Source organism: Plecotus auritus (assembly GCF_963455305.1).
Source record: "Plecotus auritus genome assembly, chromosome: 6".
NCBI lineage: Eukaryota > Metazoa > Chordata > Mammalia > Chiroptera > Vespertilionidae > Plecotus > Plecotus auritus.
Genome location: NC_137773.1, coordinates 5503828 through 5517222, shown reverse-complemented (window position 1 = coordinate 5517222; position 13395 = coordinate 5503828). Strand labels below are relative to the sequence as shown.

At 57.3% G+C, this 13395-nt stretch overlaps 1 protein-coding gene across 1 annotated transcript in view; it reads left to right on the top strand.

Moving 5' to 3' along the window:
• Positions 1-400: 400 nt before the first annotated feature.
• The window catches only part of ERGIC1 (endoplasmic reticulum-golgi intermediate compartment 1), an 85527-nt gene continuing 72532 nt past the window's right edge, over positions 401-13395 (top strand). The window contains exon 1 of the mRNA XM_080676861.1: positions 401-548. Within this exon, the coding sequence (XP_080532987.1) occupies positions 529-548 (20 nt within the window). The 5' untranslated portion in view covers positions 401-528. The remainder of the gene's footprint in view (positions 549-13395) is intronic.

Genomic DNA, 13395 nt, shown 5'->3' with positions numbered 1-13395 from the left:
GGCCAAGTGCCTTCCCCTGAGAGGCACAGCAGGGAAATGCCTTTTTCTAAAAATGTGCCCCTTGCAAACCTAGGGCTGCCTGACCGCCCTTCTCACACAGACGCTGTGCAGGGCCCAAATCTGGACCATTTCATGGAGTCGTCACACGCAAGGAGTCTGTTTTACAAACCCAAAGGCAGACGCTCAGAGAGGCAGAGGGGTGTGCCCAGAGCCGCACAGAGAAAGAGAAAGAAGGAAAACACCGTGGGGGGCTGGCGAAGGAAGAAGGCCTCTTTGGGGGCTCCCTTCTCCTCCGAGAGCCTATACCCCAAAAGGCCCGCCTCTCCCCCTCCCCTTCCCGGCCCGCGGCGTCCAATGGGCTGCGCGGAGCGTCACTTCCCGGCGGCGGAGGCGAGCGGCGAGCGCCCGGGTGGGGGGCGGCCGGCGGGGGCGGGGCGGCCGGAGGAGGCGTTGGCAGCCGGTAGGGACCCACGCGGCGCCGCGGCCCGCCTGGCCTGCAGCGCTCCCACCCCCGGCGGCGACGGCACGATGCCCTTTGACTTCAGGAGGTGAGTGAGGCGACCCCGGCCCCCGGGAAGCCCCCTCCGCGGGCGCACGGGTGCCTGGCGCGCCGCGGATTCCTCCTGCCTGGCACGCAAAGCGGCTCCCGCCCCGTGCATGCCTCGGCAGGCCCTCGGGACCCCGGGCCGGGCCGCCCGCTGCACACAAAGCCTGCCCGAGCCGCGGAGGCCCCCCCTCGTGCAGCCCTCACCTCTGTGGGCAAAGCTACCCACCTCGGACCGCCCCCTCCTTTCCTCCCTGGAGCCCCCTCCCCAGCCTGCCCGCTCCCAGGCCTGTCCTCACACTTCACAAACATGCATCCTCCTCCCCCATCTGGGACACAGATTTGCCCCCCTCCCCGCCCCCAGTTGGGAGCACACAGCCTGCCCCTTCCTCCCTCTACAGAGCCTCTTGCGTGGACCCCACCCCAGCTGGCAGGTGCGTCCTGGGCACCTTGAAGGAACCCCCAGGGACCCTCAGGGTATGCAGCGCATGCATCCCGCCAGCGGGGCAGCTGGGGGGTTTTAGGTTACCACAGGCTCAGGCTGCCCCCGCTGGGCAGAGCAGGAGACCTGACCCCCAGCCAGTCCTGGTCCTGGGCTCTGGGTATGGGGGCGCCATGGCGAGGGGCAGAGGCCCTGGAGCCTGGGGCAGTGCTGTGCAGAGGGCCCAGAGCCTGTGGCCTTGGCTTCCTCCAGACATCACAATGGACCCTTTGTGGGTCCAGCGCCTCCTGGTCCACGTTGTGCAGGGTTAGGCCTTCTGAAAGCCTGCCTGGGCAGGGGTCTCCACCAGACTTCCCCTTGGGCCATGGAGCCCCAGGGGAGGCCCTGGCCTGAGGCAGCCACACCATGGGTGTCAGGCCAGGAACACAGAGGGCTAGTGTGGGCAGGAGCTGAGTTAGAGGCCGGCTCTGCCCCCTCCGCTGAGAACCTGGGCGCATTCTGGAAGTTAGGGAGCAGGCTTCGGAGTGCAGACCTCCCCTGGCTGCTCAGCTGGATGACCCGGGCTAGTGTCAGCCTCTCAGCATCTCTGTCACTACCTGCGGTTTGGGGTTAAGCACAAAGTCCCCCCTGTGAGGACGGAGGGCCTGGGAAGCTCATACTGAGCCTGTACTGTTTAGGGCCCAGAAGTGGGGGTTGGTGGGTGAGAAGCTTCTCCACCAGCCCATTTCCTTGTCCACAAAACAGGGGTTCCGCTGCCCACTTCCCAGGAGGGAGCCCTCCCTCCCCGACTGCCCCGTCCCGCCCCTCCCTGCAGGTGTGAACGAAGTCAGGGCCAAGTAGACAGCCTTCTCTGGAAGACAAACCTGGCAGTGACCCCCATGGCAGGTGGCACGGTGGTGGTTCGGCCTGGAGAGGTGGTTGGCCTTGGACCTCTCGCACTGGCTGAGGTGGTACCCCAGCCTGTCCTGGGCACCGATGCCATCTTGCAAGCATCTGCCAGCTTCCTGGCCCTTCCATGCAGCCCTGAGGCTGGCACTAGGGTCTCAGGCAAACGCTTGCAGACGCAGGGCCGTTCGGAACAAGGAAAGCCCCCCTCATGGAACCCAGGGTCAGTCCTCATGCTGACATGAAATCCGGGGTGTACGATCTGGGATTGGCATGTGGATTCCTGGCCCCACAGAGCCTCCCCTTACCCAGGCTGATAATTCCTGGCCCTCCTCCATCCCCATGTGATTTGGTGATGTTTGACCTTGACAGCATCACTGCATTTGATCATTTAATCTCTTCTCTCTGCGCCTACTGCCCCCATCTGCAGATGAGAAAGTTGCGGTTCCAGGGCTGAGGGTCTTGCTCTGCACCTCACGGGTGCTAGACTGAAAGGTGGGCCTGGGGTCCCAGGTCGCACCCAGCTCCTGACCTGGTGTGGCCCTTGAGATGCACGGTTCAGGGCCAAGGGGGCGGTCCCAGCTTAATGCAGAGCTTCAATCGATTCCTTGAGAGCGTGGGCTCACCACCTAACGGGGAAAGTGGGCTCAACACTTTACATTCCCACCTCGGAGGATGAGCATTTGGGCCCAGGAACCTGCAGTTTTTAAGATCTGTTACCTCCAGGGCTCGGGTTCTAAAGAAGGTCCCAGTATCCCAGACACTTCCTCCTCTTCATGTTGATTCATCAAATGTTTACCGTGCTCAGCCCTCTGCCACATGCCCCACGTGCGGGGCCTGGAGACACGTGGCCCTGCCTCTCAGCACTGGAGGGGAGAAGGGAGGCGGGCGTAGGGCATTCACCCAGAGTAGGGGTGTGTATGGGGCAGTCACCGCTGTACAGGCGCTTGACATTTGTTCCTTTGTCATCTGTGAGAGGGACTTTTAATCTCATTTTAAATCAAAGAGCGGAGAGACCATTTGCCCAGGGCCCTGGTGAGCTGGTGGGGCTGGGATTTGAACTCGGACTGTTAGCTCCGAAGCCTTAGTTCTGGGAGAGGGGGGAGGGTTTGGAGGGTCCCACAACCCTGTCACATCTTTTAAGAGCCGTGGGGAGTGGAGAGGGGCTTCCTCTGATTGAACCCTCACCCCCACTTCAAGGCCTGGGAGAAAACCAGCTTCCTGCTCACTTTGCTCTCCTTAGACAAAACCAGGCGGAGGCTGCCCTCTCTATCCCTGCACCTTGTTTTCTTTTTGTCGGTGGGATCGTGTGCAACGTCCCTCCTGTGTCTTCATCTGGGAAATGGGGATGAGAGCAGCTGAGAGGATCAAATGAGATCATGTATGTTCAGCATTTCTACCCCGAGTAAGCTCCCAATACATTGTGGCCGCTGTTTTCATTATTTCTGTTACCGAAGCACCTCTGTTTCCTAACACTGTATCATTCACTTGATTATTATGCTTACTTTCTTCCTCCCGCCCATTCAAACATGAGCTTCCTAGGGCAAAGATTTGTATCTGTTTTATTTATTGGTAATTCCTAGAACCGTGCCTGGGCCAAGCTGGTCTCTTGTAAATGCCTCACCAGGAAGCCAAAGGCATGGTTCGGTTTGATAGCCAATTCTTCCTCCACCGGCAGGTTTTCAGCTGTTGGTGATGTCTACCCCTTTTTTCCTTGAATTTGCTTGAAATTGTTGGGGGTGGGGGAGGAGGCAGAGTGCAGAGGGAGGATCCTGGGCCTTCAAAGGTTACTTGTGTTTGCTTTGCTCTGTTGCATTGTTTCAGTAATGGCTGAACGCTGCTGGTGTGGAACTGGGCTTGTGACCCAGATCCGGGGCGTTGGCCCAGACCGGACCCAGTTCCTGCTGGCGGGGGACGGGTACACCTGCTGCCTCCCCCTCAGCCTAGGGTGAGCCATGTAGGCGGGTCCTGCAGCCCAGGCCCAGCATGTGCCCTGATGGAGAATGGAACGGTGACCTCCTGGTTCACAGGTCAGTGCTCAACCACTGAGCCACGCCGGCTGGGCACCCCCCCCTTTTATTCCCCCCCACGCTAACCTCATGTGGTCTGACACCCGATTCGGAAATGGCCTTTAAGGACCCCCACTGCGGTCTCATGCCAACATAGGGCGTGTCACTCTGGACGGTCATGTGGTCTGACACCCGATTCGGAAATGGCCTTTAAGGACCCCCACTGCGGTCTCATGCCAACATAGGGCGTGTCACTCTGGACGGTCCAGGCTTCCCTGCTTCGGCCTCTGGGACCTTAGAGCGAAGAGCGTGTGTTTCCCTGCTCATCTGGACACAGAATGAGATGGAGACTCCCCTCCCTGGGCAGTCTGGGCCCCTGGCCGTCATGCCCTAATATCTTGAGACGGGGCTTTAGCCAGCTGTGGCCTGGTCAGTTCCTGTCCCCATCTGGTCATCCTTTCAGACTTTATTTTGGAGTGGCTGTAGGCAGTTTTCCGCGGGCATTGATTGGCCAGGCAGCCAGGGAGAGAGGAGGGCATTTGGGGTGAGGCCTCCCCGCCATCTGCATCACTGAACCTCGACTCTGGCTGTACGGGAGCCACCGGAGGGGCTTTCAGAGTCCCCCAACTCAGGCTGCACTCCAGCCCCAGTGGTCAGGACCCGAGGGAGGGCCCGGCGTCGGTTTCTGTAAGCTCAGGGCATAACCGAGACTGAGAAGATTGTCCCAAACCCAGGGAACTGACAGCAAGCTGGGCCTTGGAGCCCGGTCCCACCTGTCACTCCTGGGTGACTTCGGGCAAGCCAGTTCCCTACTCTGAGACTTTCTCACCGGTCAAGTGCTCAGTGAGGGGTCTTCCCTCGCACTGAGATCCTCATCTTGAAAGTGTGGTCCCCAGATCAGCAGCTGCAGCATCGCCGAGCTTCTGAGAAGGGCAGTCTCCGGAACCCCCCCCCCCCCACCCCGAGCCTGCACCGAAGCTAACGAGGTTCCCAGGTGATTGGGGTGCCTCGCTCCGTGGGACTGACTTGACTTAGCATCTCCCGGTCTGTGCTTCTCCATAGCGTGTCCCCCGCTTAGCGTGTGCGGACGTACTAAAGGCTCTGAGAAGTCCTGCATGGAAGGAACCAGAGTCACTTGGTTCAGCCCCGCTCTTGCCAGACTTATTGTCTAAGTCACCCTGTTGCTCATAGGGCGCTGGGTACCATTTCTCAGCCCTAATTGATCCTTTCAGGAAGTGGTAATTAGCCTAATTGTCTGTTGTTAACTTTTAACATTTAGGTCTGTGGATCTAATTACATTGGTTGCATATGCAGAAAAAGTACAGGATGGGACAGAACTTCCAACACGACTATGTATTCGGTTTTAAAAAATCCTAACCTTAGGGGGAGGCAGGAAGAACTCGGGGTTGTACTGCCGACAGCGAGGGCATATGCAGAGTGCTTTCTAAACCCTCTGGCCTGCTGGGTGAACATCACTATTGCGGTTTTAAGCGCAGGGAAATAGCGCCTCAGAGATGCTGGGTCACACCTCGGGTTCATCCTAGGGCCCTGGGGACCTGCGTACACCTGACAGTGTCATTCACCCCTTTGAACCTGGCGAGCGGCAGGACATCCGTTGGAAATGGACTGAATATTCTCTTAGACCCTATTGGAGACGAGAGGCCTGGCTCGTAGTAAACTTCAGTCTAGTCAGGGGTCCCTGACACACTGGGGACTGGTGTTGTGACGCCCCTGCTAGAGGTTAACTGTCTCTCTCACGGGCTGGCCTGGGGCTTGCGTCTCAGGGGGAAGGAGGCAAGCTGACCTCATTAGTTAGCCTGACAGTCCCCCTGCTCGGGGTGTGCTGGGCACTGTGCCGGGATGTCATTGGGCAAAGCCACCCTGCCAGGCCTGAGAGAGAGATATGATTATTGGGAACTTATTTTTATTTTTTTTAAATTACCCTACAGTAGATCTGACCTTTTTTGGGATGTACTCATCTGTGAAATTTCAGACATTATATCATGTAACCACCCCCCGATCTAGATATAGGACAGTTTCAGCGGCCCAAGAAACATTATAGTCACACTATTTTTAAAAAATATATATATTTGTATTGATTTCAGAGAGGAAGGGAGAGGGAGAGAGAGAAACATCAATGATGAGAGAGAATCATTGATTGGCTGCCTCCTGCATACTCCCACCCTGGGGATCGAGCCCACAACCGGGATATGTGCCCTGACCGGGAATCGAACCTCAACCTCCTGGTTCATAGGTTGATGCTCAACCACTGAGCTATGCCAGCTGGTCTATAGTCACACCATGGCTTCAGTTTAAAAAAACTGTAGTAAGAACATTAAGATCACCCTCTTAGCCAGCGTGTAAGTGCACAGCAGTGTGGTTAACGCGGGGCAGAGTTGGCGAGCAGGTCTCTGAACTGACGTGTCCCGTGTAACCGAAACCTCATAGTCGTCGGAGCAACTTCCCTCTTCCCCCAGCCCGACACCCTCTCTTCTACTTTCTGTCTCCGTAAGCTTGACTGTCTCAGATGTGTCCTATCAGCGACATCATGAATATCGGTCCCTCCATCACCCAGCACGACGCCCTCCAGGTTGCTCCCTGTTGTAGGTGGAAGGGTTTCCTTTGTCTTCAGGCCGAGTGTTACCCCCCGGTATGTGCATGTCACAGCTTCTTTATCCGACACAGACGGTTAGGTTGTTTCACGTAATTGTGAATAATGCTGCACTGAACACGGGCTGCCTTGCCTGCCTGTCTTCAAGGTCCTGATTTCAGTTCTTTTGGGTAAAAACCCGGTCATGGGATTCCTGGGTCCTATGGTGGTTCTATTTTTAATTTTTGAGGGACCTGCAGACTGTTCTCCACCGTGGCTGCACCGGTCTGCATTCCCACCGACAGTGCACGAGGGTTCCCTTCTCTCCACATCCTCGCCAGCACTTGTCTTTTTTGTTTGTTTTGACAGCAGCTGTCCTAGCAGGTGTGGGGAGACATCTCATTGTGGTTTTTATTTGCTTTTCCCCGGTGGTTGGTGACGTTGAGCGTCTTTTCATATCCATGTTGGTCATCTGTGTATCTTCTTTGGAGAAATGCCTATTCAAATCCTTTGCCCGGTTTTTTATTGTTTTTGTTTTGTCTGTCTGTTCTTGCGCCATGCCGTTGAAGGAGTTTCTTATATATTTTGGATAGTAGTTTCTTATATATTTTGGATAGTAACCCCTTTTCAGATATGTGGGCTTCATGAAAAACAGTTTTTCACTCTGTTCATTGTTTCCTTTATTTATTCCGTTTTGAAGCACGGAGCCATGGCTGGGAAGTGACTGGCCCAGGGCAGGCCGCTGGGGAGGTCAGGACTGGGACTGGGACGCGGGGATTCCTGAGCCGGGTGCTTCAGCAGGTGTGGTCCTGCCTTGCTGAAACCTGCCTCGCTGATGCCTCGCCATGACTGATTGTTATGGTGCCCCCCCCCCCCCCCCAGGCCTTCCCTCCCCGCCACCAGCCGCTGACATACAGAATTTTACCAAAACGTCCCTTGAGAAACTGTGTGGGCCACTGGTGACTTGGCTGTTGTGATGTTTTGCTGGGTCCGAGCGTACCTTCCTTGTGTGGAGAAAGTGTCTCCAGATCTTCAGGGGAACGTGCTCCGTGGTGGGCTGACCCTGGCCACCGTGGAATGGACCCTCACATTGTGCTTGTTCAGCCAGTCTGTCTGGATTCGGATCCCTTCCTGTGTTTGCCTGCCGTGGGATCCTGGACAGGACGCTGCCTCTGTGTGCCTCGGTTTTCCTCATCTGCATATTGGGCGCTCATCCTTTCCTAGCCTGGTGCCTGTGAGCCCGCATGTGCCGGACGGATGTGCTTAGAAAACGGGATTGAGTTTGGCTCAGTGGATAGAGCGTCGGCCTGTGGACCAAAGGGTCCCGGGTTTGATTCGGTCAAGGGCACGTACCTTGGTTGCAGGCTCCTCCCTGGCCCGGGCCCTGGTTAGGGCACGTGCAGGAGGCAACCAATCGATGTGTTTCTCTCACGTCGATGTTTCTCTCTGTCTTTCCCCTCTCTCTCCCACGCTCTAAAAGGTCAATGGAAAAATATCCTCGGGTGAGGATTAACAAAAAAATAAATAAAAATATTTAAAAAAAGAAAAAGGAAATGGGACTGTGTTTGCCTCCTCCCGGCCTTGCCCGGCAGCACGTGCCCGAGCTCCTCACCTGGGGGACCTCAGCAGGGGCCTCGGGCACTGGGCATGCTGAGACCAGGGCCTCTCAGGTTTGCAGGGCCAGTGACATGCTCACGTGGGGTCCCCCGGGAGGTTAGACCTGGAGCCAGGCTCCCCTCTCTAAGGGGCACCTGCCTGGTGACTCCAGACAACAACCCAGATGCCCCAGGGCCCAGGGAGGTGCCTCGGTGGGCAGGGGGGACGGCTGCTGTCCAGCTCTGTGGCTGGTTGCCTGCCCTGCAGGGTCCCCAGCTTTTCAGGAAATGTGACTCTGATGGGCAGCTGCTTCCGGTTTCGTTTCTGTTGAACATCATGTTGGGCCAAACCAAACCTGGCTGAGGGCTGACGATGACCCGTGGCGGGCGGAGGGCTGACGATGACCCGTGGCGGGCGGTGGGCGGCCTGTGTGTCACAGGCTGGCCACGTGCACAGGACGTGGGGCAGACCTGTGGACGCTTGGGACGGGGCTGTGGGCATGGACTTAGAGCCGGAAGCAGAGGAGTGAGGGACTCTCAGGTGTGGGCAGAGGCAGCCTGGGGCTCCCCTCCTCCCGATGGCGCTGGGATGGCACCGCCAGCTCTGCCCCTGGACCTGACGTTCCTCTTCGGCCAAAGCCCAATCTGAGTGACACTCCCTCGCTCCAGGTCCTCGTACACCTTCAGCCCCCGGGGCGTCTCTTCCAGGGACTTCAGCCATGCCCACCCCTAGTGCCCACCTGTCCAGTGCCAGGCTAAGGTCCTCCTGGATTCCCTCAGTCCATCCTCGCATCAGGTAGGACCCCGGTGCTATTCCCATTAACGTGATGAGGGCGCAGGGCACAGAGAGGGGACGGGACTTGGCCAAGGTCACCCAAACCGCGGATGACATCACTGAGGCCCGGGCGCTTGCCAGTGATGCCAGAGGCTTTCTTATTAACCACACGTTCGTGCCCCGGAGCCTTATCGCCTTGATTTTCTTGGGGCCCCTCCACAGATACCAGCTGCCACCTACTTAGCTGTGTTTCTAGTTTGTTGACCCTTTCCTGTGTCGTGTGCGTCTCTGTGGGCAGCGCTTCCCGCCACGTGCCTGCCGGGGAGCGGGCAGTGGGGTGCAGTCCTTCCTGTGGGGAGCGGGTGGGGCTGCCATCCTGCCCTTTCTCTGCCCGTCTCTGGTGCCCCCATCAACAGGCCAGGCGCTGGCAGTACTGTTGGGGTCCTTCGTTCATTGAACATATTTATTGCGGGCCTACTGTGTGCCAGGCACTGTTCTAGAAACTGGGGATGTAACATTGAGCCAAACAGGTAACTCCTGCCCCCAACCTCATGGGACTTCTGTTTTAGTTTCAGTATTTTCTCTCTCTCTCTCTCTCTCTCTCTCTCTCTCTCTCTCTTTCCCTATTTTAAAAATTAAATACAGTTTTAATTTTGGGAAAACTTAGATTTACAGAAAAGCTGTAAAGATAGTACCGATCCCCCATCCAGTTTCCCCCGTGGTTCACAGCTTACGTCCCCATATCTGCCACAACTAAGAAACGGATGTTGGTGCATTATTACTATTATTAACTGAACTCGGACTTGATTTGCATTTTGCCTGTTTTCCACAAATCAGATCCAATCCAGCAGCCCCACTGCGCTCATTGGTCACGTCTCCCCCGGCTCCTCGGGTCGCGTCGGGGAGAGTTCTGGTTCTTCCCGGCCCTGGCATCTTGGGGAGCACTGCCCAGGGATCCTGCGGAATGTGCCCCGGTCTAGGTTTGTCCAGTGTTTCCTGATAATTAGGCTGGGTTGTGGGTGGAGTGCCCTTCTCAGCGCATCCCGACACCCACGTGACCTCCTTGGCGGCCTTGACCTTCAGCACCAGGTTCAGGCAGCCTGGCCAGGCGGCCCCCTGTATCGGTGCTCTTCCCCCCACCTGTAAGCTGGCCGCCTCCAGGGAAGGGGACCGCCAGCGTCTCTAGTCCCTGTGCGGTCTCATGTGACTTAACTGCCTCTTGCTGCTCCGCGGGTGCAGGACCCACCGCGGCGGGCACCGTGTGTCACTGCTGAGCGGCCACCCCCCTGGCTCTGCGGTCTGACTCCCTCCCCACCCCATTTTCCCATTGCACCCCATGCCTGTAAAAGAAGAGGCGATGGCCAGGCCCGTAGAAGCCTCTCGTGAGAGAAGGCTTGACAGGACTGGAGGTGTTTCACCCAGCGCGGGGAAGTGCTTTAACGAGTGTTCGCGAGACCTGTCCCAGAGTCTCTTAGGCCCCGTGGGTAGACAGGGCGGTGGGGCCCTCCGTGGATCCAGGAGGTGGCTATTGGCTCTGGATGAGCCAGCATCTCCCCACCGTCTCCTTGTGCTAAAATCCCTCCCGCTCTCGCCAGCCACAAGTATCACCTCCTCCGAGAAGCCCTCCCTGTTCTCCCTGACCGTGCTGCCTCTCCTGGCTCTGTGCCATGCACCTCCCTTGCCCCCTTCCTGTCTCACTCGCTGGGCTCCAGGCAGGCCATGAGGTCACAACCCAGCCAGGGCCTGGCACACAGCCAGGGCATGGCAATCCCTGGGTGAGGTGCTCAGTGGAGGCTGGGTGGCACTGAGGCAAGCAAGGGCTGTGAGCGTGCTCCACAGGCCTGGGTTCAAGTCTCAGCCACTGCTTCCTAGCTGTGGTGCCGGGTAAGATGCTCTGCCGCTCGGGGCCCCGGTTGCCTTAATGAAAGTCAAGCCGAATAATAAACATGCCTGGCTCCCAGGACTGTCATGAGGATTCATTGAGCTCCTCGCTGCAAAGCCCTTAGGACTGTGCCTGGCATCTGTTAGGAGCTTCGTAATGATTGGTTACAGAATAAAGCACCAGAAATCATAGAAGATTTCTGGATTGGCCGGAAATTGGCCTCGAGATGCCTCCTTAGATTAGCCCAAGTCAGCTAAGCCCCATAAATCTGAAAATCTAAGTGATTTAATGCAACAGAAGTTCACTTCTCGCTCACGTACAGGTCCAAGGTGGGCAGGGATACTCTGTCCGTTGCCTGTACCCAGGGACCCAGGTTCTGTCCATCTTGTGGCTCTGTCTGCCTCCAGGTGCGCATGGCTTGGCAGAGGGTGGGGAGGAGAAGGGAGGACAGAGGGCTGGGTGGAGGGTTAGAATGTGGCGCCATCGTGTCTGTCGTGGAGCTGGGACCTGGCCTCACCCTGTTCCAGGCGCGGTCAGGAGACGTGGTCCAGGAGGAAGAGAAAAGGTGGGCTTGATGCGTGCGTCCCTGTCGGTGCCGTGGCAACCTGAGTCCACTGTCAACCTCCCGGGACCATCTTCAGACTTTTGGGGCACATTCCTAAACAAAGTGGGCTATTGACTTAGTCATTTTTCTTTAAATGACTCCGGTGTTTGAAGTGAACATTTTTATTTGGAAAAGATCACTTTATAACAACTTTGAAGATGAAAAAGTAGCACCATCTGCTGCAAATAGATACAAATCATGGCGCGGTTGTTCAGTTGCCGCTAGCTGGTGCCTGCTGGCATCGCTGGGGGTGTTTTAAAGGGATACCAGCCAGCGCTGAGAGCCGAGAGGCGAAGACCGGGTCGTACCCTCATATTTACTGCCTGAGACTTCCTCTCGGATGTTCTCCGAGTTCTCAGATCAGAACCCGACAGGGACGCCCTCCTCACTGGGAAGCCTGATGTCATTTAACCCCCAGGTTCCCGTCCTGCCCTGAAATCACCCCGAGTCCCGCCGGCGGGTGGCTTGGGTGCCTGCGTGCTTTGGGAAATGCTGGCTTAGGGAACACCCAGCACGCCGTGTGTGCACAGACAGATCCAGATCCTGGTGCAGCAGGGAAAGGGGGTGAAAAGCACCCTTTCCCCTCGTAGCCCTCGTCACTTTACAGTTTGTACCTTGACCTGCGAGGGAGGAATTAAGGGTGTCACTTTACCGAAGGGGAAACGGAGGCCCAGAACAGGGCATGCTGTGCCCCCTTGCCCCAAGGGTGGTGCACCGCAGACTTGAGCGTTCTTTCCACTGTCCCGGCTGCCGCCTGGTCTGGGAAGGCTTCCTGCCAGGGGTGCGACCACACTGGACATGGTCCTCCGTAGTCACGCCGCTCCTCCCCTCGTTCTGTCCCTGTTCCCATCACCTGCCGGGTACCCAGGAATGCCAGCCGCCCAGGTCTGCTCCGAGGAGCCAGGAAGTCAGAAGGCGGTCCTGGGCGTGCTTGGGAACTCGCTGCCTATTTGCTGGCCCCGTGGGTGACACGAGATTGTCTGGTGACAGCATCCGTGGGACTCCTTGGCGGGCGCGATCGCAGGGAGGGCTCCCCAGGTGTCAGGTCTGTCTTCCTGGCATTGTTTTGTGCTTCTTGACTCTGGGTGGAGTCCACCAGTGATTTGTTCTCCTCTCCTGCACTTCCCTGCCCCAGTGTCCCACCCACCCCAAGGTACACCGGCACCAAGCCCCACCCATTGAAAATACGCAGGAGGCCCCGCATCTAAAGGTATTGTCATTCCTGTTGTGGGGACAAAGAGGTTGAGGCTCAGTGACGCGGGGAGTTTGTGTGTTCATTCATTCATTTAAAGATTTATTGGGGAGGTTTTCAGGGAAACAAGGAAGAAAGAGGAAGGGAGGGAGGGGGCCAGTCAAGTCGGAATCAGATCCGGAGTCTGTGGGTGTGGGGCTCCTGCCCCCCCCCCCCCCCCCCCGCTTCCACCTCCTAAAAAACAGTTTGGAACCCCAAGTGAGATGAGACTCCGCTCATGATCTGGCGAGCGGTGCAACTCCACCCAGATTGGGGGCTTTGTTGCCATCCCTCCATGTTTGGAGAATGTTTCCGGATTTCTCCTAAGGGGTAAAGAGAGTTGTTTCTTTAGCAGTGGGAGTGGGAAATGTTCCCCCTGGACTGTGTCCCAAGGAATTGGGACATCAGACGGTACTCGGGCCCTCACCACAGGAGCAGTGGGTGGCCAGCTGCCTGTCCTAATGGGAGTGACCAAGTCACCCCCATCCCCGCTAGCTCCACTTGCTTGAAATGGCACGTTAGCCCCAGAATCGGAGGAAGTTGAGGGGGAGAAGACACCTGACTTTTCACCCGCAAACCCAGCCTGGGGTTTACGCCTGATTGTTTTCATTTTGAGGAGACAGAGGCTCAGAGAGGGTGAGGGCCCGGCCCAGAGGCACACAGCTGGCAAAGTAACAGCGCCCAAGCCTTAGACTCCGGACGTTCTCACCCCAGCGAGTGATGCGCTCCGGTGGATCACCCCTCCCTGGCAATCCAGGTGTGCCCGTTTCTCAGCTTTAGTTGAGCAGGTGTCGTCTCTAGAACCGGCAGGTTTGTTTTCCTTCTTACCTGGGCCCGG